Source organism: Clarias gariepinus, chromosome 13 (assembly GCF_024256425.1).
Source record: "Clarias gariepinus isolate MV-2021 ecotype Netherlands chromosome 13, CGAR_prim_01v2, whole genome shotgun sequence".
Classification (NCBI taxonomy): Eukaryota; Metazoa; Chordata; class Actinopteri; order Siluriformes; family Clariidae; genus Clarias; species Clarias gariepinus.
The window spans coordinates 22,368,104-22,394,890 of NC_071112.1; the positions used below are offsets into that span (position 1 = coordinate 22,368,104).

Below are 26,787 nucleotides of genomic sequence, written 5' to 3' on the forward strand. Positions count from 1 at the left end.
TTTATATTGAGATGTATCTGCTACTTGTATCTGCTTTGTAAAACCTTCATACTGCAACAGCTCTAACAGCTGACCTTCATGTCTTAAAAAACTGACTTAATTACCTAGTGTCATATGAGTATATATATATATATATATATATATATATATATATATAAAGGCAATTTCATCCTTGTTTTAAACGTATTCTGCAAGTTTTATCCAGAAGAAAATTATCTCTTAAGGTTTCTTAAATACCACTGCTAATTATGTTCACCTACCCACACTTCTGGTTAGTGTGTCTGTATGGAATTGTTAATGGCCTGATGGAACATGTATCTAAATGAAGCTATAAGTTACAGTAAATGGCCTGGATCTAAAAATAAGATTATAACAAGTATGGGAGTTCTCTCTGAAGAACCAGAGTATTAATCTTGTCTTCGTCTTTTTTTAACTGATAGACTCTGGTGCATCAACTACAGATGAGGAAAGGAAATGGTTAATGACAACAGTCATAGTAAATTTATGGCAATTTATCGTTCAGCACTTTACAGTAAGTGTTTTGTGCTTTGACCTTTCTGACCAAGACAACTCTATACAATTTATAATATTTACTGCCATACCATTGCATATTCCAAGAAACATCAGCGATGATAACGTCTTGTGCCTGGTGTTGCATGGCCTGAGACAACTCAGAGCTAAACCAGTAACTAATAGGTTTAAACAGAAATCAGACACATATGGGAACATTTGAGTGCAGCCTGTGCTGCTGTTTAACGGGACATTGGCAATTTAGACTAAATCAAAGACATACCATTGTCGAAACGCTCTGTCCCAGTTTTCTTGTTTAGAAATATTTGAAGGAAGTCTATAAAATCAATTTCACCAGTTTATAACGTGTAGCATCTGACTTCCATTAGGAAAGTAATGGGTTTACTCCCTGCGAACCCAGAAATGATTCAGAAATTCATTTTAAAAAATCATCACAAATTAATGTTGAAAGACAGAAAAAAATAAATCAGGAAAAGAGAGGAAAAACAAATATTTTCTTGAATTTTTTTTACAGTTATGTCTCCACATAAAATAACAAGAAACTTTGAGGCTCTACACGATGATGTTGAATTGATGGTGACTAAGCAATTTATAATTAGCATCGCTCTCAGGACTTGTTTCTTACTGGCGAGCATAAAACAGGATTCCTGGAGAACTATAACAGTGACAATAATAAATATTATTAAATAATAATAATAGTAAACCCACCAGTTTCCAAAACAGAAAAGCTACAACACTGTTATCCCATCTGAATAAAAAAATGTATAAAAACACAAAACTTTCCAGGCACAAATGCATGGGATAGTAATAGATGAGCTAAAAACCTTGTTATGATTTACATATCTGTTTTTGTTTTGTTTTTTTACAGATGAAAGTACACTGAAAAAAGAAAGAAGCTATTAATATGTTTCATAAAGTAGCTGCAGGAGTAATATCTAATGTACATCATGAGAAATTCAAAGTCAATCAATCAATCAATGAATTAAATGTGAATGTTTTTGCAGTAAAGCAAATAGTCACTGGTATAAATTATGGCTACTTACAGTTCTGTACAGAAAAGTCATATACCATACGTGTTCTTTAACTTGGCTTACTGTTCATAAAAGATGTTAGGAACATATTAAGAAAAAAATTGACAACGGTGTAAATCAGTGGAATCCCAGCCATGATGATGACAAACACAACCCTACAAAATTCAGCATGTGGAAGAAAAAAAAAACAACACATGTGAACAGAACATGATCAGAATAGCATTAAAATTAATGGCTACCACCTGTCTCTTTATTGTGACAAATTCGTTATATATAGGCGAAGGTCTAGTCTACATTTTTAGTTCAGCAAATAAAGTTACTGTGGTGTTTGGCTCACAGAAAGCCAAGTATAGGGATAAGAAAAACATGTCAGTCATGCCTCTCCAACAGATTTTGGCATTAGTGCTGTATAAGCTAAATTTTCCACTCTGCCCTTAATCAAAGTCAGTCAGGGAGATTCCTCATTTCTTGCTTCGGCTCAGTATCACTTATTTCTCTCTAGAACGACTCCAGCCTCAAACAATCAATGCGAATATAAATCAATCTTAATATGTGATACCACGGAGACCATCAACCTTTATAAGAGAGAAATCTGACCTGCAGTTGAAACCTGAAATTCTAGTTGTAAAGAACATCGAAATGTTCTCACAATACGCAAAGTTCAGTCTGGGTTTTTCACAGCATCTTTAAAGGCTGTGGATTCGCTCCACAGAACTAAACTCATCTGTCTCAGTCATTTCCTTCCTTGGTTTCTATTATGCTCCGAAGCCAGGAGGCACGAATAGGCGGCAGCTGCTCGTAAGTGCTGAAGCCTAGCTCACTGTGCTGCTGGGGTAGACGGAAAAGCAGCAGGTGGCTCCTCAACACCTAGGCAAGACCAGAACATTGCATCAAACACACAAAGAGACATACACGCTCATAGAACTGGAGAGAGAGAGTTCACAGCAGGGAGGTACCTCATCTGTCAGGTAGTATGTCTTTCTCAGCAGACCCCGCCGAGTAGTCTCCACGTCCTAAAAAAAAAAATAAATAAAAAAAAAAAAAAAGAGGCATGAGAATACCAATGCCATACATCACACACTAAAAGGGCGAAGCCTGCATCCAGCAAATTCACTGTCAAAATAAAAAGAACCCACTCCGATCCATATTTTTAATAAACACAATAATAGTAATATACCGTAAGTCAGCGTATCATGATTATTGGGCTTCTCACTGGGGATCATTGGGCTTCCCGTCTGGGTCTCAATGTTTTTGAGAACTGGCTAAAATTTGTTATTGAATCTTCCAAGTCTGTTATTCACATCTGGACATGCTTTGTTACAGAACATTCTTCACTGTTGACAACTCAGGGACTTACTAACCCTCACGTGTTTTCAGCACTTCTAAGTATTACAACTTATTTCAGTCATCAGCTGGAAACTGAGAGAAAACTGTTAGAAAATTCATTAACCTACTGAAGCGATCTTGTGACCGATTACATTTAAGAATTCAAACACACTCCCTTAGAAATAACACTTATAGTCGGGTCGGGAGGATTAACACACTGACATCTATAAGCTGATTTTTGTAAAATAAAACAAAACATGTTACCTTACTAGTACATTGGAAAAGCAATCTATTATTAACAATTGTTTTACCTGTGGCACAGTGTCTTGGGAGAAAATAAAGGTGTTGAGGTGAGCAACAGCTACAGCGTACAGCACAGGGCACCAGGTCCTCCTCAGGGCTCTGGTTACCAAAGCTCGGAAATACAGCCGCAGCAAAGGCAGAGAGTCTTCAGCAGGGGAAGTAAACTTCTCTAGAGCAATGGGTAACTAGGAACAAAACACAGCCGTCAGCTGTATTTAGGATTTTAACTCTTTTGAACTCTTCATACACTCTCACAAATTCACGACCAAAGCAAAATGAACTGTATAGTTAAGCCTTTCACATCCCATATCCTTTCCCTTTCAGTGAATTGTCTTTTCTGCCAAGGTGGATCCAAATGTTTCATCCCCCCACAAAAAAAGGAGAAACCAGAAAACGTTCTTCGATATCACAGTAAATGTTTAATTACTATGGCTAAATCATAGATCTATGCAAAAGAAAACAAAGTTATGTGAGATATGCCTTTTTTATATTTGATATATACTTTAAATATTTTTTTATAAAAAAATATATTAATAGAGATCAATTTGTGCAACTGATTTTGATAAAAAAAAAAATTGACAGGCTTTCCTTGGTACTAAAAACAACCTTGTCTACATTGTCGAGCCAGCTGTTTTTATAGACCCCACCCCGCCACCCCGCAAAAAAAAAAGTGTAGATACTGTATATACAATTATACTATACTGTTGTTGGTATATAAATATTATACAAAAAGATGGAAATTTGAATAAAGTTTGTTATTCTAAAATATTTTTAAGATTATGCCAATATTCTGTTAAATTTATGAATCATGGAAACACACCACACAACCATTCAAGGCCCAACAAATAATCTGAAACACATTTAGATGGAAACAGTCCTTGCATAACTGTCAGGACTACTTTACTGCATTCCATCTCATGACATGAATGTAAAAGGAGAGAGCAGCACCTCCTCACCTGCTCTAGCGAGACCCCTAGTGAGCGCAGAATGGAGACATGCTCGCCGAACACGGCCAATCTCATCGATACGCTGTATCGCCTCTGCAGTGGCAACAGTATGAAGCAGCCAAAGAGCGAATCGCCAAAGGACACGGCCTCGTACTGAGCCAGCAGAGCCGAGTAGAGATCATGGAAGGAGGCTAAACCTGGAGGTGGTAGGCTAAGATCCAGAGCTTCTAAATGTCCGGGTTTAGTCAGCTCACGCAGCAGCACCCATGTCAGCTCCTTCACTGGTTTCTCCAGAAAGATATCACTGGAGCAGAGAAAGACACAGAGCAGACGTGCCAGTTTGGCCACAGGTGGCACCAACTTTAGTGCCTGTTTCCTGAAACTTTCAAGCACAAGGAGCCACTGAAGGCAATGCACAAGCGACTGTACAGAGCCAGCAGGTAGCGACTCGGCCCGTAGCCCGCCACCCTGTGACACTCCTATTCGCTCATACAGGCTGATGAGAGGCAGGAAGGCCCAATCAGAAGGCAGAGAGGGGCCTGAGAGTTCAGGGAGGAGCTGAGAAGAAAGCCAGGGGTTACGGCCGAGGTGCCGCTCGCGGGAGGTGATCACAGCGGGTTCCAGGTACGCAAGGTGGGTGAGGTAGCAGGCACGGATTGAAGGAAGCTGAGTCAGGGAGTCGCGAAGTAGTGGAACAGGGCTGGGTGAATGAGAGGATGTCTCCTGAAGCTGAAGTTCTGCCAGGGCCACAGCTTCTGGACCCCCACTACCAGCCTCACTGCAGAATAAACACACAGGTAAACAGTTAAACTCCTGTAACACTATTATTATTGTTATTAACCATGTTAAGTGCTTTGCATACACGTCTTGTACTGAAGAATGTGTTCGACACCTCGGTGGATTTGAGGCAATCACAAGGTTTTGCACAAACTTGCAAAGACTCAAGCGCACTCTTACATTAAATCAAAGAGAGGACAAGTCAAATACTAAGAAACACTGAAAGCAAGACTAGTGGTCTCAGACTTTTGGGCCCCACTATATGGTACACATGTCAATACCCTTTATTCACATATGTAACTTAAAAAAATAAAATAATAATAATAATAATAATACACATTCCCACATTGTATACAATAAGAATGATTTTAAATCATTGTCTGGCTAAGTGATACTAAACTATGTTATAAAGCCTACTGAACGAGGATACAGACAGCATAAACAATATAGAATAAATGCTAGAATGTAAGAATATCTGCAGTAATAAGTACAATATGCTGCCCTCTTGCGAAGGTAGTGAGTAACTGCTGCAGAATTTTTTTTTTAACAAAATAGTTTTCTTTTTTCATGACTACAATCAAGGCTGAATGGTTTGCACAAAACGCTCAAAAGGACTCAAAATATGACCGCACATAAACTTTGCTTATATTTCTATATTCAAGATAATTAGAAACAGGCAGGCTTTAGCAGAAGTATATTAAAAAATTATCACACCGAATATAAAGTTTCCACAGGTATTTTTACATATATACAAATTAGATGTTTCTCAAGTCCTAAGGTATGCATAGCATTAAAATACAACTGTAAGATTAATTCGATTAACACTGCATGCAAATTTTCTAAATATCCAGCAATAGCTAGACAAATAGATGTTCTGCTCAACATATTGGTTAAATAAAGACATTGAAGAGCTAAAAGACAACTCACGGAAAGAGCTCCTGATTGAAGATCATAGTAGACGCTAGTTCGTGTGCAAGATATTCACTTCCAGGCAACAGCCAGGAGAGCAGAGCCAAGGCAACTTGGTGAAACAGGGAAGCGTGCTTCTTCACCTCGGGTTCAGCGGGAACCTGAAAATTTTTGTTTATTATTATTATTTATTATTATTATAAGTGCTAAATGACTTCCCATGTGTCAATGTGTGTGGGCATATTTTGAAATGTTGCTGGGAAGGAGAGGTTTGACATTGTGAAAATATTTGGAAAGATAAATGTGTTTCTGTGTAAGAGCTTCAGTACCAATCTGTGAGCCAGCCGGAGTATCAGATAGAGCAAGTGGTGTTCGTGGCGTAAAATCCAGGCGGTGGCATGAGACACTGAGGGCGTCGCTCCAACACAGGACTGCAGGTAAGCCAGCACGGAGTCCAAGAGGATGACGGAGCTGAACTACAAGGACAGGCATGAATCCAAAAACTTTTTAAACTGTCATCGCTACTTGGAGAAATTTTAAAAGACCACTGGACAATGCATGGTAGCATCATTAGTAGTGTACGCACAATTTTCCTATTACAATTCTGGCATACAGCCACTATGTCATGTAGCATTTTCCTTGCTTTACGAGTCCGAGCATACTACGTTATTCGGCTTCTGAAAGGCAAACCTACCCTCTTGGTTAAGCCGCGGTGAATGGTCACGATGATGTCCAGTACATAGAAGACAGCAGTACAGAGAGAGAAAGGGGATTCAGGCCCCAACAGGCTGGTCATCTTAAACCTGAAGCTGCACAAGCATGGCAGACTGGGAACGACCTCTGCGAGTGAAGTGCTCGAACCAGCCTTACATATTATGGAGCTTGACCTGAAAGACCATTGATACACAATTATGATCAGAGCAATATAAATGAGAACAGGATTATTTGTTATATTGTTGTGTGTCTAAATATTAGAGATGCTTGATGGCCTGCTTTGACTTAACACAGCAAATGCCAATACAGTTGAATGTCAGGTGGAATAATGACTTACCCGAGGCTGGCCATCATGCTGTGAAAGACCTGACTTGATACGAGAGGAAGGAGCACCTCTGTAGTCAGGACCTCTAGTTCCTGAAGGCACTGCACCGGCTGGAACGAAGCCTGTCAAAGCGCAAAGCAAGTGTGTTTTTTTGAGCTTTCATAAATGGCAGATGCACGAATACTCTATGTGGCAAAACATATACAGTACTGAAACTCACAAAACACTGTAACACACACATTTCGAACACTTACATTACATGTACCGCAGTACATCAACGCATTATGTTAGCTTCTTTCAGGTGAAATAAACTCACAGAGGATAACAAGGTGATTTTGTTTGTCTTTTTTTTCAGTACTGTATATTTTGGCGCATACATATTGTTTATTATTATTATTATTATTTTTGCCTACCTGAACACTGAACTGAGAGTAATATGCTCCCAAGTAAATCAGGTACGACGGCAGTAAGCTGAGGGTGCTCGACCTTTGACTTGGGTCATCCAACTTTCTCACGCAGCCTTTCAGGATGCCAGTCAGCGTGGGTTGCAAGCCGGACACGTGGCTCCACGTCACTGGGGGTGGGGGCAGACACTCAGCCCCCTGAGAGCTATCACACAATTTCTATTGTTAAAAAAGGCCTGGGATGTTTTAAAATGAGGCTTGTGGGTGTTTATGTGTTACCTCAGCAATCCACTTCGTAACTCCTGGTGGCAGCCAGCAGTGTGTGTGACCTGAGTGAGCAACACTAGCAGGGACTTTACTCTCTCCATTTCCAGGACCAGCAGCGACTCAGAAGGCGCACTGGGCTTATGTGCAGCCTGCAGAGCCTTTACCAGCACTGGGTACAAGTCTCTGGAGAGAGAGAGAGAGAGAGAGAGAGGAAGAAATTATAATGCATATTGAATATTTTCAATACATTTTGATGATACATTTTATACTTATCCGTACCCACTACAGCATTTTGAGGTACAGTTGCACCTCCAACACTGTATTAGTGAATACTTTGCTACCTCTAGAAATTTAGCAAGAACCTTGGCATACAAAGCATTTTGTGGGAAGGAGAGATTCCGCAAGTCTTTCTTACCAACTACTGTCAGACTGTACAACTTAGACTCTGACCACATATGCACAAGCAAACGCACAAGCGAACGCACAAGCGAACGCACAAACGAACAAACACATACATCAAATACACCATTGTAGTTATGTGCAACATTATGACGGAACATTTTAAACTTTATAGTGATGTGCAATATCTCCAGTCATGTGCAATACTATGGTGGAACGTGCAATTTTTCTTTCTGTCTCGAGGAACCACCATAACTGGGTAAAGTGCATTTTAAAACATTTAAAACATTTAAAATATTATTGTACATGCCCGTCATTCACTCTCTGTATGTATACATATATTCATTGAGTACAAACATATTACTTAGTCAACTGTGTCCACTTATGGTCTAAATATATATTTATGTAAATATGTTTTACTAGATGTCCGTATTTTATAGCCAGATTGTATAATATACATTTATACTGTATTTTTTATTTTATATTATATTATTTATTTTTTTTCCCACAATTTTTATTTTACTTTATTCTATTGTTTCTTAATTTTTAACTTTGTACTGTCCACTTGCTGCCGTGGCAAAACAAATTTCCCACTTGTGGGACTAATAAAGGTTTATCTTATCTTCTCATTTTCGGCATACAAGTGAACAAACCAAGCCAAATTAAATGCCTGCTAAGTTGCGCGTTCGTCTGGGACCTGTTTTCTTTTGCATTTTTGTGCACGATTTAGTTAAGACATAGCACCATGAGTCCCAAGAATGTTAGCAAGGACAAAAGAGAGCCACTTTCAGTTCGGTTTTTAAAGCAGCCAGTGACAAAAAGAATGATTGCATTTGGTTTAGTGGGTTTCAATGTCTATTTATTTAATATTTTACCAGTTTTAATATGCAAAAATATGATGAACGTTTTGGAAATTGGTAATACAGTATTGGTAACATTTTTGGGGGGCTGGAACAGATAATGTGCATTTACATTATTTGCTGTAAGAAAGTGCGCTTTGCAGTATGAATTTTTACCCTAAAAACTCGCCTCCGGAACAGATTCGATTCGTATGCAGAGGAACCACTGTACAGTCATGGCCAAAAGTTTTGAGAATTACATAAATATTGGAAACTGGAAAAGTTGATGCTTAAGTTTTTATAATAGCAATTTGCATATACTCCAGGATGTTATGAAGAGTGATCAGATGAATTGCATAGTCCTTCTTTGACATGAAAATTAACTTAATCCCAAAAAAACCTTTCCACTGCATTTCATTGTCATTAAAGGACCTGCTGAGATTATTTCAGTAATCGTCTTGTTAACTCAGGTGAGAATGTTGTTGAGCACAAGGCTGGAGATCATTATGTCAGGCTGATTGGGTTAGACATGTTAAAAGGAGGGCGATGCTTGAAATCATTGTTCTTCCATTGTTAACCATGGTGCGTTGCATAAAAATGGCTTCACAGGCAAGGATATTGTGGCTACTAAGATTGCACCTAAATCAAAAATTTATAGGATCATCAATTCTTGTTAAGAAGGCTTCAGGGCGTTCAAGAAAGTCCAGCAAGCGCCAGGATCGTTTCCTAAAGAGGATTCAGCTGCGGGATTGGGGTGCCACCAGTGCAGAGCTTGCTCAGGAATGGCCGCAGGCAGGTGTGAGCGCATCTGCACGCACAGTGAGGCAAAGACTTTTGGAAGATGACCTGGTGTCAAGAAGGGCCATAAGAAGACACTTCTCTCCCAAAAAAAACATCAGGGACAGATTGATTTTCTGCAGAAAGTATGGTGAATGGACTGCTGAGGACTGGGGCAAAGTCATATTCTCAGATGAAGCCTCTTTCCGATTGTTTGGGGCATCTGGAAAAAGGCTTGTCCGGAGAAGAAAAGGTGAGCGCTACCATCAGTCCTGTGTCATGCCAACAGTAAAGCATCCTGAGACCATTCATGTGTGGGGTTGCTTCTCATCCAATAGAGTGGGCTCACTCACAATTTTGCCCAAAAAACACAGCCATGAATAAAGAATGGTACCAAAACACCCTCCAACAGCAACTTCTTCCAACAATCCAACAACAGTTGGGTGAAGAACAATGCATTTTCCAGCACGATGGAGCAACCTGCCATAAGGCAAAAGTGATAACTAAGTGGCTCGGGGACAAAAACTTTGAAATTTTGTGTCCATGGCCTGGAAACTCCCCAGATCTTAATCCCATTGAGAACTTGTGGTCCATCCTCAAGTGGCTGGTGGACAAACAAAAACCCACTAATTCTGACAAACACCAAGAAGTGATTATAAAAGAATGGGTTGCTATCAGTCAGGATTTGGCCCAGCAGTTGATTGAGAGCATGCCCAGTCGAATTGCAGAGGTCCTGAAAAAGAAGGGCCAGCACTGCAAATACTGACTCTTTGCATAAATGTCATGTAATTGTCGATAAAAGCCTTGGAAACGTATGAAGTGCTTGTAATTATATTTCAGTAGATCACAGAAACAACTGAAACAAAGATCTTAAAGCAGTTTAGCAGCAAACTTTGTGAAAACTAATATTTGCGTCATTCTCAAAACTTTTGGCCATGACTGTACATTAAACCACCGTGCATGCATGGATTTAAATATGCACTGTACTTACCTTATTTAGAAGTGAAAAATTTATTCCATAAGCAATGGAAGGATATTTTCCGGAGAATTTTTTTTTCCAACAACTAACTATATATTGTATAGAGTCATTTCTATAATGACACTGATGCATGACACTGACTAATTCAAATTAATAAATTATCTTACTGTGCCTACTTTAATATAAAACCAGTTCTAAAAAAACAAGTATATCAGATATACTTGCATATAGTATACATGCAGATGTGTGCGAGAGATATGGTAAGGTTTTCTGTGAAGAACAACACTTTATATCTGCTACTGTATAATGTAAGTGATGATAAGCGATGTTACACAACATTACATGTAACTACAACTGGTAAGAAATTACACAATGCATTTAATTAATTAATTAAAATAAGCGTAAGCATCTACAGCAAAAGCTGTATTATAAGGAATACAACACTTTGTGAAGCGTGGGTCTTGGGGAAAATAATCAGCATCAGAGCAGCATCACAGTAATCATGAATTATTTCCCTATAACAGAATATAATATATTATTTCCTTAATTATGGATAAAAGAAACAAAGCTGCAGAGCAGTTTTTCTCACTTGTACAGGTTACAGGCCTGACCGTAGCTTGCAGCCACAGCCCAGAGCCTCAGTGCCTCTGTGCTACAGCGGATATTCTCCTCACGCTCCAGCAAAAGTTCTGAAGGTTCCACTGACAAGAACCGAGACAGACGATCCTTTCCACCTAAATTGTTAAGCTGAGACAAAAAAGAAATTAATTACAAGATGCTAATCTTTACCCAGAACACGTGCTCGCAATATAATTATTTGAGTTATCACACAGTGCTCAGCAGTGTGCAAGCATGCTGAGTCAGTCAGAACTCACAATTCTCGCACAGACGTGCCTGCCAGTGCCTGCCAACACACGCAGGAGCTTCAGTGCTCTGGAAACAGGCAGTCCATATAAAGAATGAGAGGTTGATGAGGTCAGGGGGGTCCATGAGCAAGGCAGGAAATCGAATATCACAGTTTCCATTAGCCGGGGACAATCAAGGATCTAAAAGTTGTAAAAATTATAAGCATGCGTTTACATTGAGGACTGCACCGTGCAATTTGGAGGTCATAGACCAAACCTTAGGTAAGTGAAAAAAAAAAAAACACACAAAACTATGATTGGGATATTAGATATATATATTATACAATCTTACAAAAAAAAAAAAAATTAGAAATACAGTGGTACCTCGGCAGACTAATGTGATCTTTTCCAGAGCAAGTTTTTAGGGCAATATGACATTTTTCCATAAAAAATTATGTAAATGCAGATAATCTGCAAAAAAAAAAATAATAATAATTTTTTGCATAAAAAGGCAAACAAAATATTTGAAAAACAAAAATGCTAATTGAGTAAAATATGAAACAAATAGACACTAAAGCGTTAATTTATGAATCCTCTAGGAACTGGCTGCCTTAAAAAAAAAAGTGAAAGTGGCTCCCTTTTTTTCTGGCTGCCCTCCTTGCTAACATTCTGCGATCCATTAATATAAATAGTAAATATCTTTAATAAATCTTACAAAATGACAAAATGAAAAATAAATAAAAAAATTTTTGTCTGTGTATACACCCACTCACAGAACTAAGCACACCCCTCTAATTCTGGCAAACATTTTTGTACATCTTCTCAAAGGACGCTACTATAGAAATGAAACTTGGATATATTTTAGGAGAAGTTAATGTGCAGCTTGTATAACCGTATAGATTTACTGGCCTCTGAAAATAATTCAACATACAGCCAATATTGTCAAAATAGCTGGCAACAAAAGTGAGCACACCCTAAGTGATAACAGCTGTATGTAAAGTCACATGTCCTATTTATCATGTTCATGTGTTTGTCAGTGGCCAAGTATGTCTCCAGACCAGAACCCTATTGAGCTCGTGTGGTGCATCCTCGAGTGGAAGGTGGTGAAGCGCCATGTGTCTAACATCCAGCAGCTCCGAGATATCATTATGGAGGAGTGGAAGAGCATCCCAGTAACAACATGTGAAGCTCTGGTGAAGTCCATGTTCATGAGGATTAAAGCCGTGCTAAATAACAATGGTGCTCACACAAAATATTGACACCTTGGACACAGTATTGACAGTTGTCAGTTGTCAGTTATTTAGACAATAAAGTCTGCATGTTGAGTTATTGTTAGGACTATTGACTACTCTAAAGTATATTAAATTTTCATTTCTATTTTTTTTCTATTTTCTATTATTGTCCCTTGAGAACATGTAATAAAGAAGTTGCTGAAATGTCAGGGATGTACTCATTTTTGTTAGGGGGTACTCATTTTGTAAGATACTGTATATGTTTACAGAGAACAATGGTACGCGTACCGGGTGTACACGTAACTGAAAGTATGCGCAATCAGCTTGGTCACTCATATGCCGAAAAATGCTGAGGCAAATTTCTTGATACATTCAGTTCATGAGGCGAAAATTCACAACATGGTACATTTGTATGCCGAGGGACCACTGAACATAGTTTAAAGATAGTTAGATCACAAAATTGAGGACTCGGTTAAGGTTCACCTGTGTGGCTGCAGAGGTTGAGTGGCGAGCGATTCGGATCAAAACCTCCAGAATATCTAGTACCGTCTCAGGTGAAGGCCTTACCATCTCAAGAATGTATCGCAACCGCTGCAGAAGCTGCATCTTTAGCAAACCCTGCGATCAGAAAATACACACCGAGTACCAAATCTGATCTGATTATACGTTTGATTAACTGATTTATGTTGCATAGTAGGATTGCATGCAGCGGAATAATCAACCACTGTAGTGTATCATGGGAAATGTGACTGGAGGAAACAATTCAATTTATTTACAGTGTTTTTACAATCAAAGTACAGGCCATTACTGGAACACGTTTTGGACTACTTTTGGACTTTGGAGTCATGTAAACCTATTGTAGAATCTAAGATTTATTTAAACAAATCACACATATGGATTTGGTGAAAATTTACAGGTCAAACATGGTTATGTCATAAATGATTAGATTGTGACAAAAATTATTCTCTGTACAAATAAGCAGGAGATTAATTTCTGTAAGTGTCCAATTTTCAGCCATCTGTCCTGTAATTTCTCTTGGTTATTTTAAGCTTTTCCTGCTCAGTTTGCTTCACTGTGTTAACGATCTCTATGCCTCATTTTAAAAGGTGTTCCTCTTCCAGCATTTTGCCAGTCTTCTCACCTTGATAACATCCTGTTGACTGACATCGTGATCTAATTTTCTCTCTTCTTTCTCTTTCTCTGTTTCCTTTGTAGAATCATTTAGACCTTCATCATCGTCATTATTTTTTTCCGTGTGAAGCTGGGGAACCAATGGGAACGCTGCCGTCCCTAGCAACCAGGGAAACATGTTGTCCAGATTCTCCTACACAAATACAAAGCAGTATTTTTCTTTTTTCCTGTTCTCTCTATACACAATATATTTTCTTTGAAAGCATGCAGCACACCGAAAAATGCAGTATTTTTGGATTTTACCTCATTTCCCAAAAAAAATGCCTTTATTTCTATTTGAAACCCTTTTAATTTGCCTCTCACCTCATCTTCATTGGAAACTAGCAATGCTCGTAAACCACGCACTGCCGCAGAAATTACACCCTCCACACTGTCGTCCAGAGAAAACCGTAACAGAAAAAGAAGTCCAGCATCAAGCAAGGAAGCCAGCACATTACTTTTCATGCATGATGAGTATTCACCCGCACGAGCCTACACACAAAAAAAAAACCCCAAAAAAAAAACACAATTATAGGCTCTTTAATTTAAAAAATAAATAAATTTAACCAGATACAGAGTGTAAATCAGTCAGAATTGTGTTTATAACTTTGTCCAAAATAAGAATTAAAAGAGCATTGCACAGGACTACATTGAGTCCAACATACATCACAATTCTACTGTACCAATCCTCTACTTTTTCTTACTCTCACTCTTTATAATTATAGAGAACACTTATCCTTCCTTATTCTTATGTTAATTAGGCTATGCCACGGATTATGTGCTTCGTCATTGCCATCATCACAATCACCAGAAGCTGATTTGGAATTCAAGTACATTTATTCAAGCATCTGCCAGCTAGGCTTTCTCCACACCGCCTTTCAATTTCTCTCAAACACTATCTTGTCTACTAGTGAGGTCTCTGTGGGATAGAGTCATGGAACAACTCATCAAAAGCCCTTTTAAAAGCCAGATTGCCCTTCAGTGCAAACTTTAAAAGACTCACTGACTCATGAAGCTTTATGACTTTTTTCAGTGTCAGAAAAGCACATTTTGGACAGCGCTATGAAGAGAATATGACTTATAATAGAATCTTAGCCACTCCAGTGGCTTTTTTCCCACACAATAAAAAGGGAGGATCCCCCCACCCCCCACCGTTTGTGATTTGTAGCCGTAACCTGAAACAGCTGAAAGCAGTTTAACGAAAGTCAACTTCATTGATTTACCTTTGACAGGATGTGGGCCAAAGTGTTCAGAGCCAGGCTTCTCTGCTGGGTCAGCTGACTGCGTGAGAGCAGAAAAAGCTCCTGGAGCGAGTAGCCTGCCAACTAGAACCCAGAAAGTGGAGGTCTGTTATTCAACGGTCAATGTGCATAAAGAAGACATCAACATAAAGACATTATCTAGGGCAGTGGTTCTCAAACATTTTCTGTCATTTCCCCACTTAAGGGGGTAGGCGAATTTTCAAGCCCCACTTGTCAACAAAATGATAACCAAAACGGCCAAGTGTACTATTTATTAAGTTCAAAACAGTTAAAATATACGTGGTATTGTTATAACAGGCTTACTTCGTTACTTATCTAGAGCTTTCTTTCAAAAAAGTTGAGTGGCTTATTAACGTGACTGGGTGTGTTGTCGATAAGTGTCTTCCTACTCTGTTGGGTCTCATGCTGTCTGCTGCCAGCGGTTTAAGACACAAAACACACACTGGTCTCTCCTCTGCCCCCACTATCCCCACCATAAATCCAAGCGCAACATAGGCTTCATCATAGGCTTTTTGGTTGATTAGGCTCATGATGCTAAATCACCTGCTTTTTTGTGGTCCATGTAACAAATGCATCCATTGACGTTATTATGCTCACTACATACAGTACGCTACTGACTCATATACAACAACTTTTTTATACAACAACTAAATTATACATGTTTAAAAGCATAAACACCATTATTCTCTACGGCGCAACAAATGATTTAGGGATCACCGCAAAATGCCGCACACCAACGAAAAGCGTAGAACGATATTGATCTTCCCTTCTGTTTAGCGCCTGAAGGATCAAAAAGCAACTTTGTTACCACACTGGAAACTAGAAATGCCAGACAGGTACTGCCTGATAAAATATAAATTTTTAACAAACATACAGAAACATCAGCGTACACATTGAAATAAATGAAATTACATACATAATACTGAATGTTTCCTTATATATTGTTCCTCTGGAATTAACATGCCGACGTTAAGCCGTTATTGTTGCACTATGGTTCCACTTTTTCTCTGATGTTATTTTAATTTACTTGTATTAATGATCCATTTCTTTGCGTGTGATTGTTTAGTTTTGAGTGTCCGATCTTTATTGTCAATAAAGAAAAGCATGAATTAGAATAGGTACTTTCCAATTATTTTCCACTAATTCCCTTCCGTTCATTGTGCCCCACCTGTCATGTCTGTGCGCCCCACACTTTGAGAACCACTGATCTAGTGTTATGATGTGACACAACATCAACAGAACTGAACAAAAATAAAAATCGACTGACCTCTGGTTCCTCACCATGATGATGCAGGCCGAGATGAGTGGGTAAGTCCGATGTGGGGGGCAGAAGGTTGCCAGAAAAGTCAAATCGTGCCTGCATGGCCTTAAAATTCAATACATGCAAAAAAAAAAAAAAGACACGCATTTGTACACGCAAAATACAACATTTTTGTTCTTGAAACATGCATAGCATCAAGAACAATGCCCTAAAGACCCTTCTCATTTCTTAGATCATTACTTTTACCTTTTTGGTGCTCTGTTTCCGAGGAGCAGGCAAATCCCTCATCCACTCCAGTTTCTCCGGTTCCAGTTTGTCCATGTGTAGCCACTCTTTCTCAGGCTTGACTGGTAGCTCCTCCACTGCATAAACATTTAATACAATTAAAATATTGAATTATTGAATTCGAATTATAATACTGATTATTGTAAACTTTAATATTAACTGTATACAAAAATAAATAAATAAATAAATCATCATGCAAATGTATAGCCTAAATTTACATTTAGGCATTTGGCAGACGCTCTTACCCAGAGCGGCTTCCTTTTTTTTTTTTTTTTTATATATCTCATTATGCATCTGAGCAGTTGAGGGTTAAACTGTTATGGATGCTTTAACACCTCTAAACAAAGTTTTTGCAGAGTGTCGTCAGCATGGAGAGAAATATCCTTCTTGATGGATAACACTTGTGTGACCTTCCCTGAACGTCTCTATCCACCAATACAAACTTCTTCACGACAGAACACATTCTCCATACTGCGCAAACAGCCTTTGATAAATAACGGCATGAGCATCATGATAACGATATGATAACGATATGAACATACTATAAGTAATAGATTTTAGGAAACCTGCCAGGAAAACCAAAGCCTAATAAGCTTCTGTCCACTTCGTACTCTTGTTTTGCGAAACCTCTATTATCCTCATCCCTTGAAGACAAATTAGGGCTTGTCTGGCTTGCTTGCACTAATCAGGCTAATAGAAATCAATGACTCCGCTCTGGCAGGAAAATCTTGCGGCTCAGCCGAACGCCCTCTGCCAAATGCGCATTAGTGCACACGTGCAGTTATCATTCTTGCTAGAAGAAGGGAAAGAAGAATTGGCGGACACCCAGATCGAAGCCTGCCCCCTGCAAATCCACGCGAGCTGACGGAGGAACATGAAAGGGATTCGCAGTGTCATAAACCTCTGCTCCGACTGCTGTGTGAATACACAGGAGTAAGGTTCATTACACCTGAGGTCTTCCACTTGGCAATGTCTATAAAAAGAATATAATGTACACATTACAAAAAAATAATAAAAATCCACATTCCCACCACTGATCCTCCACTAAACATTTCTAAAATCAAACCTACCCCAATCTGTACCCCAAGAGTGTGTGCTACTATCCATAGTATTATTCTAAAAACATCCTCATTCCAAGCATTATGCTGTAACAGACTGAATTGCACTGAAGCAGATGCACACAGCTTTTCTGGAATTCATCTGAGGTTATTGATTTTTCCCCTTATCATCACTTTTACCCAGTTATCCTTATATGACTCCTTGAAAGTTAAAAAGCCTCACAGACCATTTCACTCGCTGCGCTATAACTCAAGATTCGATGGCAGGACCTCTCCTTTCTTTATAAATCTTTTTATGGCTTCCTGTTGCACTGTTGGCTGTCTGTGGCACATTCAGCACTATGTCTGAAATGCATTCCAGGGTGTCTCTGCTGAACTCTATTGCATCTTTTTACTCTACAGAGCTTTCGAAAAGTCTCTATACATAGAGTTGTTGTTAGACTTCTGGCTGCTCCCATCGATGGGTTCGCCACAGAGGACCATTAATCCGCACAACAACTTGGCAAAGGTTTTACTTGCCCGCTGTCCTTCCTGATGCAACCCCTTCATTTTATCCGGTCTGCATGCAGTTGCTGGGTAGTACAGTATGGGGTGGGTCAACCAACCAACGATGGGGCTCGTACCCAGATCCTCAGATGCCCAAAGCAACAACCTAGAGCCTTAGCCACCCTATGGGGATGAGCTACCACTCCCAAAAATTCTCTATACATAGAGCCTTTCAAATAATGCATAATGTCTTCCAAACATTTGTGTTTGTATTAAAGTTTTTTTCCCCCAATTTGCATTTAAGGATGCTTCCCTTCATAAGCTGACTTAAGGTTGTGCTGGATAAATTTGCACACACAACCTGAGATGAGTTAATACTAGTTTATTATAAGCAAGGGAATTTAAACGCAATTTCTTTGTGTGTGTTTACAAAGAAATTGCAATTATGTAGCGAATGGTTTGTAAATAACATTACTTTGACCTAAAAAGTGTTCATTTCCCCTATTTAACAGAGACTTTTGGGACACCCAATAGATAAAAATTATTAAACATAAAATTAAAGTTTAACTTACTGGGGAAGCTGGGGATACACTATACGACTTTTACAACCATAACAGATTCTGAAAACACTCAGAGTATACACTAAGCAACTGGCTTCCACAGAGGTTTTTAGGACGACTCAAAAACACTTAACGACTGCGCCAGATGACTGAGAGCACCAAACTCTTATAACAACACTCGCGAGAGCAAGAGCAAACTTTCAAAAAGAAGAAGTAGCAAACCAACACAGATGCTAGCCTCGCAGCAGCAATATTAATATGCACTACCATCTGCGCTGAGAAAAAATAAATAAATTGGGTGAAGATGCAGGGGTAGATGTTTTTTTATCCTGCCTACTCTACATTCACTGACTATTAATGTTACGCAATCCCCAGTCGGGTCTGTGACCACTCTACACCGCGCGACAGGGTCCAGAATCGGCCCTGAACAATCGAACAAGCTTGATACGCTCTAACTCATGTGGGAGTAGTCTGTTCTCAGTCTGTTCTCCTCACACACTTGCCAATTTAAATCAGTACTCGTATACACATACAGATTTTTGTGCGAACTTGCTATGCCAACTGGCTGCAACTTGTGCTGACTGGTCTACGAATCGAGATGATTTTGAATTCAATATGAAATCCTGTCTAAATTAGTGTAGTGTATCCCTAGCTTTATATCCGATAAAGTTTTTAAACAAATTTATGAAGAGCAGTAGAATTTCATGTAAACATTCAAACGAGGGGTGTCAGGAATTAGGGCTGACAATAAAGACTGTACTCCAGCCCTTCAAATTAAAATTGTCATAAACCACAGTATAACGAAACAAAAAAAAAATTAAGGTCTAGCATTTAAAGATTTAGTATTCCTTCAGGCAGCCATAAACATAACTACAGTGCTTAAAAAATCCTATAATTAATTCTTCCTTGCTGAAATAAAAATGTTATGGATGATATGACTACTGTATGTTTCCCTCTAAACCAGCGGTCCTCAACCCTGGTCCTGGAAGACCTCCTGCCTTTTACATTTTAGAGTTTTCCCCACTGTCCCACACCAACATCTATTCATTAGTAACTGTCGATTTAGATAATTTAAAATAATGAATTGCAGTTTGTTCACCTGTTTTAAAAACAAAGAAAGTAAATATTTAATCAAAATTCGCTACTGTACCGAGGTCCCTATTAAAATGTATGCAATGTTTGACACTGATTATAATAACTGCTTTGTAGATTTTCCTCATGCCTAATCTCTTGTTTTGAAACATGTGTTCCGATGACAGTAATGTGGACTTTAACCTATATGTTCACACTGTTGGACTAAGTGGCGAAAAATATGATTTGCCAAGTTTTTAGGGTGAACAGCCCAAACCTCATGAAATCTGATCCATTCAATTCTGATTTCAGCCACTTCCAAATGTCAAATCGGAATTCATATGACTTTTATGTCAATACAGTACAACACTCAGGAAAGATGGAGGACGATGGTTGAGGAGGATTTCAGTGTTCTGCAGCACACAGGAATAATGCTCAACCAAAAACTCCAGGTACCGAGCAGCGATAGTAGATAACTTTACCTAAAAAACGAGATGGCAAAACATACTTTAGTTTTATTTGGAATAGAGAAAAGGGTATAATGCAGGTCTTATGGCCCTGCAAATAATCCAGGTCCCTGTGCATGCAAATGTGCACGTCTTTACATTTCACCTTATACACATTTTGGGTGATGTTGCGGTAAAACAAAATTAAAAGCAAGGTTGGTAGGCGCCTATTGTTTAGTAGTGCCGTGTTTAAAGAGATCTAAAAAAAATAAATTAAAAATAGAAGAACACAGCTATAACTGTAGTGGCAATCAGCTATAAAAAAACTATAGCTATAAAAAAAAAAAATTACTTATTTATGTTGAGCTTAAACACACCACATGATGCATAATTCCTGTGTGCATTTAGGTCAGATGTAACACAGGTCACATTAAAAACATAATATGAACAGTAATAAAAAAATCATTTGTTCAATAAATTGGATATATACAGTATACACACACACACACACACACACACACACACACACATGCACACACTATATAGCACACAGCACGGCTTGCACCAAGAAAGTAAAAGTAGACTATGAAAACTGAACCCTTAAAAATGAACAGACAGATTAATACATGTTTATTCTTCCTGCTAAAAGTTTACAACATGTTTATTTACTAAATTCACTAAAGACTAATTAAAGATTGTTGTTTGTACTGCATACAAATGCAAGGAAATATACATGTCCATCAATGATCAAACTGTCCACATGTTTAACGCAGTTACTGAAAATTGTAAACGCTGGCGACTGTGGTACTCTGGCGACTACGCTGAGGCTAGAATACAATGCTTCCACTCACAGTGGAAACAGGGGGTTAGAGAAACACATAAACTGCAGCCAGCCTCGTCTTATGCGGAAATGTATGAAAACCCTAGATTATCCAAGATCTAAACTTACCACAATTGTTAGCAGTTGGGTAGAAAACAAATTTTACATTACAAGCCACGCATATAAGCTACAAAACCAGCTAGAAGAAACGTTTCAGCACAGAGAAACGAAAACCGCGCTCACCGGTGATTGGATGATTAGATTCAGTTTCATCCTCTTCGTCAGTATCCATTGAAACCTCCTGAGAGTCCGGTTTTGCTTCTGAGTGGGAAAGTATTTGAGCTTTGTTCTTAGGTAAAGACTGGTCAGGACTCCCTGAATTCTCAGTAGATGAGGAAGCAGAAGATGAGACATTCTGAGCTTTCCGTGACTTTACAAAATCCACGAGTCTTGGATCTAGAAAAAAAGTTTTTTTTAATTTAACAGACACTGAATAAGACTCATTAAGTATATAATAAAGAAAAGAAAAACTCACAGACAAGATCATTTACAAGTCATTTAAATAAAATAGACGCATGAAAGAAAAGCATATTAAATTAATGAAGATAAAATTAATAGAAAGTTTTACCTAGCTGCGCCAACAACAATTTCTGCTCCTCCAGAATCTCACTCTGAGACATTGCTTGTAGCCGGGCTTGGTTCTCCTGGTGTATCTTTAGTGTTTCCACAGCTCTGTCTGGTCCAAGACCCTGACCTGACACCAGCAAGGGAACCGCAGTGCCTAAAAATACACAAACACATTTACATATTTACTCAGTGGCTTAGTGGTTTTCCAGGTCCTGGGTTCGATTCCCACAGCGGGTCTGTGTGAATGGAGTTTGCATATCCTCCCAGTGCTTGGTGGGTTCCCTCCGGGTTCTCCAGCTACCTCTCACAGTCCAAAAACATGCAGATTAGGGTAATTGGCGTACTGTAACTAGAGGTCCTACCATGGTCGTACAAATAGGAATAAATACAATGGTCACCTTGGCCTCCAATGGCCACCATTGGCCTCCATGGTCTGTTGCTGGACTACAGAGGATCCTGAATGGATCGATTTACTCAAAGAATGATCTTGGGATTCTTTTTTTAGTCTTATTAAATTTTGGACCATGTCACAGCTAGTAGATGAACTATTGCCAAACAAGACAGACTAATAATCACGTCCTGTCACTTCAGGTCTTGTCTTAAAATTTGCACGCAAACATGTTTACATAAACTGTATTACTATATAGTCGTAGATTATATATACCACATGTGGTATGTTGTGGTAATATGCAGTTTGGAGCAATGTCAAACAAGCTACTTTAAGCATAGTTTAAATCGCCTGCTAAGCCATGTTTATATTCAGACCTCTAGGAGTTGTTCAGCCTTACTTGGTGCATGGCTCCTCTGTACCCTGAGAGATGGTTGGCCCCACTGTGCTGTAATAGAATATTGAAAGCATGGTGCAAACAATGATGTGAAGTGCTGAATAACAGGTGATACTTGATTGTCTATGGTTCCTTCAAGATTGCGAGGAATGACTGATTTTGTAAAACCTTAACATGGGACAGCATCTCAAGGGACATACGGTAGCTCAAGTTTTGCTAGGATTAAGTTGGAGCAGATGAGCTGCTTGACACAATGAGATGTCTGCCAAATATGCTGAGCTCGATATGAGGGAGGAAAGAAGAAAAAAAGTGTCATTAGGATAGCAATAGTAGAAAAACCCAAGTGAGAATATGACCTCACCAACAGAAGAGGACCAAGCACTGCACTTTGTGGAACAGCAGTGGAGGGTCTGCATGGAGCAAATGTGGTTCCTGACCATGTGGCCTGATTTGCCAGTCCTTTCAGATAGAAATCGGTATGCCATTTCATGAATTCCAAAACGCATAAGGATGGACAAGATAGTCCTATGGTTGACAAACACTGTGAAAAGTTTAAGGGGAATAAGGACTGATAACAGTTTGGCTGATCTAGTGCCATAACCTTCTCAATGATGGTCATGAGAATATTTTTATGAGTGACACTATAAAGCTGTAGGAAAAAAAAAAAAAAGCAGGCAGGTTGAGATTTAAACAAAGCTCAGACCCTACTCTACGACCAATAATCAGCTTCGTATATGAGAGTTCCTAAATTACAAAACACCAGACACTACAATGATAATTTATTTATTATTTTTTATTCTTTTCTTTACCAAACATTCAGAGGCCAAAAAACAGAGACACCAACCTTGAGTAGGTCTGGATTCAGAAGCCTGTGTCTTGCTGACCTTTGACTCATTCTTCTCTTCACATCCCGCTTTAGCTTTTTGTGCAGCAATATGACGTGCAAAAATACTTTTCCGACCTCCAGGAGCTGCTCCCTGTCCATGAACGTAATAAATAAATAAAACTCCATAAATAAACTCAAACTGACCTTTAATGTGTTTAAATACCGCACCCACTTTTTGTAGAAAAAGTTTATGTGATACAACTTCAGTTAAACCAACAAAGTCCAGTTGAAACCATACCTGCTTGACTGTAGAGCGATGAAGGACTTTAGGGAAAGCTGTACTTGTAAAGTCTGGGAGTAACACTGGCACAGCACTAGTGTCTCTCTCCTACAATCCACACAGTGTTGAATGTAACCAGACATACCATACATTTTGAGATAACACCACAAGTCTAGCAATCTAATAAGAATATAACTTACAACAATCCTTGAGAGGACAGCACTGATGTGAGTGTCATGTCTGTCTAGCAGCTCCTCCGGATCTTCATTCTCAAAACGCACACGCTCCTTTTTGGAACATGATTTCTTGGCCGGTGCAGGAGTCAGCGCAGGAAGCTCATCAGGAAGGTCTGCACATCAAGTGGCATTTCTACCAGTCAGTAATGCACTGTATAATAAAGTCTAGCTGGAGTTACATTCACTGGAATAATTTATAATAATTATAATTGGAATAGTTTTAAAAAAAGTTTTAAACAGTGCATCTGTTGAATTTAACCAAAAAGGTATAAATAATCTAGCTTCAAAATTAACAAGCCATTTGATGCTTTTTAACACAGAATTACCCAGTTGGCTTTACATTACATTTTCTTTTCATGGCTATGGCTTTTTATTATATTTAATAGGATGCCTACTAAATGCTTGCATACATAATTCTTGTTTGATAGCACACTAGCCATAAAAAAGTTCTGCCTGCTGTGAAGCGTTTAATCTGCCAGGAAATTTTTATTCAAAATATAACATTAAAATTATGTCAGATTTCCTGTCTTTTCTGATAAATTCCACCTCCTGCATCATCTCTGACTGGTTAGATGCCTCACTACATATGAAATGCTAACAAATCAGTGCCCCTTCCTCACTGATAAGGATGAAGTAAAGACTAGTAGGAGAGAGTTGATCTCAGGCAGATTACCAAATGGAATTAAAATTTTCTTCCCCTTATTATTAATATTAACCCCCCATGCGGGCGAAACATGCACAGAAAGAATATTTATTCCAACAAGACAGACGAGACAAAGGGTTTACATGGCTAATATTCACTTACTGCGTGGATTATCAAATGTTTTAGACCTTCCCACTCATTCTGATCTGGCCTGATCAGATCAACCTGCTCAGATTCACATTTTTATTCTAATTTCGTTATTATTGCAATTTTAAGTGGAATTACTTAGTTATTTTGGCGGATATATCTCTTTGAGGGGAAAAAATTAAAAAGTAGTTGAAAATGAATTAAAAACTAGAGATTTTTGTGTGCTGCACTTACCAACCTGCCAAGAAGTTTATACAAACTTGCCACCACTTTATGTAGTTCTACTGTATTTATATAAGGTCTGAACTCTCTTGTCTGTCACACCAGGTGAGAGACACACTACAGAAAGGTATAAAAGTAACAATACCACACACCTGCTATGGTCACAACATCTCTTGGATTCACACAAGACTCATCACTTTCTGCTGAAGCGTTGTCACCTCTGCGCTTATCTGCCCTGCGTGTCACATTGGCCGAAGGTGTGCTCTTAGAGGCTAAAAAGCGCTCCTGCTCCTTAAGCAGGTCAGACTCTGAGTCTGTGGGCTTGGGACGACGTAACATCCCCAAAGCTGTGAAGATGAAAAAAAAAACAAGCTGTGTCTCAGACTACTTACACTGGTGAGACATAACATTATGAATACCTGTGTAATATTCAGTAGGTCCCCATCTTTGCAACCAAAACAGTAATGATCTTTGTGTTCTGACATCTTTTAAAACAAGCATTATTCGTTTGCTCGATTTAAGCTACAGTAGATGTTCTATTAGATTGGACTACACGGGCCAGCCTTTGCTCTCCTTGTGCATCAGTAAACCTTGGTCACCAGTTCATAGGTTTCCCGACCCTGGGATCACTTTTTTATGTCCTTACCACTGCAGACCAGGAACATCCCACAAGAACAGCAGTTTTGATCCAGTTGATCCAGTTGTCTAGTCTTCACAATCTGGCCCTTCTCACAGTAGCTACCTTTCCAATATCTCGTTACAATGGAGGCTGGAAGTGTGTGGGATATATTAGGCAGCAAGTGATCTTTTTTTTCTAAAGTTGATAAGTCGGAAGAAGAAAAAAATAGGCAAGCATAAGGATTTAAGTATCTTTGACAGGGGCCAAAATGTGATGGCTAGAGGACGGAGTGAGAGCAACTCCAAAACTGCAGGTCTTGTGGGATGTTTCTGGTCTGCAGTGGTCAGAAATATCAGGCAGGTGGTCATAATGTTATGGCTGATCGGTGTATGCCAAATACACTATAATAACATTACTAAAAAAATTGTTCACAAATTGCCAAGATATAGGAATAAGTGACAGGAAAAACTCCCTAAGATGCCTTCACAGGAACCATGTTATAAAGATAACCCATGCTCATCAGGATAAGCTCAATTATAAGTCATTACACTATGACATATGTATATTATTATATTTTACTGGTGTGGAATCTAAACCACACAGATATTGGTTCTACAGTATTCGTGTAATAGGAGGCATTAGGAATACGACATGCTTTACAATTCACACGAGTGCAAAAACGTTCAGAATGCGATCTTATTTCGTGCATAACAAGCTAAAACATTGATTAAACCTTTCACCTGTCACTCTCAGCTCTTCTGCCTCTGTCTCCAGAGATGCCTCTAAAAGCTACCTTAAGCTAAACTTATCACTGCAACCCGTAAAATAAAATAAAGCATGTACATAAACTCAGGGCGAGTTCATTAATTATTATTCCGCAAATGCATTACGTTTGAAATATGTCAATAGTGAAAAAAAAACTATTTACTTTATACAGTCTTCTTTACAACGAATACAAGGCAATCAACTTGCTAAGAGTCCACATGCAACCATGTTCAAGCCACTTCCGGTTTGTCTACGTCAGTTAGAGTACACTTCAAAATAAAAGTCTTCCTCCTTTCATAACCCCGTGCTTTATTAAACGAAATTGAGTTGAATTCGTCTAAGAACCAATGCAGTTTTAATGCTATATATAAAAGTTTTATATTTTCTAGAATTAAATTACTAAATTCTTATATCAGAAATGTTTGCTATGTACTGGCATGACACTCAGGGTGTACTATACCATGTTGGTATAGAGGATGAATGAATGAATGAATGAATGAATGAATAGATGGGTGGGTGGATGAATGGATGAATTAACTTGATATTACCTCTAGTCTAATCTATATCTGTAAAATCCCAATAACTTTCAGAATCAAGAATGAATTGATTTTTC

The 26,787-nt window shown here is 38.7% G+C and overlaps 1 protein-coding gene across 2 annotated transcripts; it reads right to left on the minus strand.

Moving 5' to 3' along the window:
• Window positions 1-1,003: 1,003 nt before the first annotated feature.
• Window positions 1,004-26,418, minus strand: rpap1 (RNA polymerase II associated protein 1). Of its 2 annotated transcripts, none has more exons than XM_053510595.1 (25): window positions 26,338-26,418; window positions 24,943-25,137; window positions 23,743-23,891; window positions 23,561-23,650; window positions 23,281-23,413; window positions 21,653-21,805; window positions 21,268-21,480; window positions 16,545-16,660; window positions 16,305-16,403; window positions 14,999-15,100; window positions 14,100-14,267; window positions 13,747-13,929; window positions 13,089-13,223; window positions 11,404-11,574; window positions 11,118-11,275; window positions 7,547-7,717; window positions 7,277-7,472; window positions 6,876-6,985; window positions 6,519-6,711; window positions 6,154-6,300; window positions 5,843-5,985; window positions 4,148-4,916; window positions 3,200-3,376; window positions 2,519-2,575; window positions 1,004-2,429 (listed from the first exon to the last, which is right to left on the minus strand). In XM_053510595.1, the coding sequence occupies exons 2-25, from the start codon at window positions 25,127-25,129 to the stop codon at window positions 2,292-2,294; spliced, it is 4,158 nt and encodes a 1,385-aa protein (XP_053366570.1). In that variant the 5' UTR covers window positions 25,130-25,137; window positions 26,338-26,418; the 3' UTR covers window positions 1,004-2,291. The 2 variants fall into 2 exon arrangements, with proteins under 2 accessions (XP_053366570.1, XP_053366569.1); XM_053510594.1 differs by lacking the exon at window positions 26,338-26,418 and adding an exon at window positions 26,150-26,321.
• Window positions 26,419-26,787: the final 369 nt, after the last annotated feature.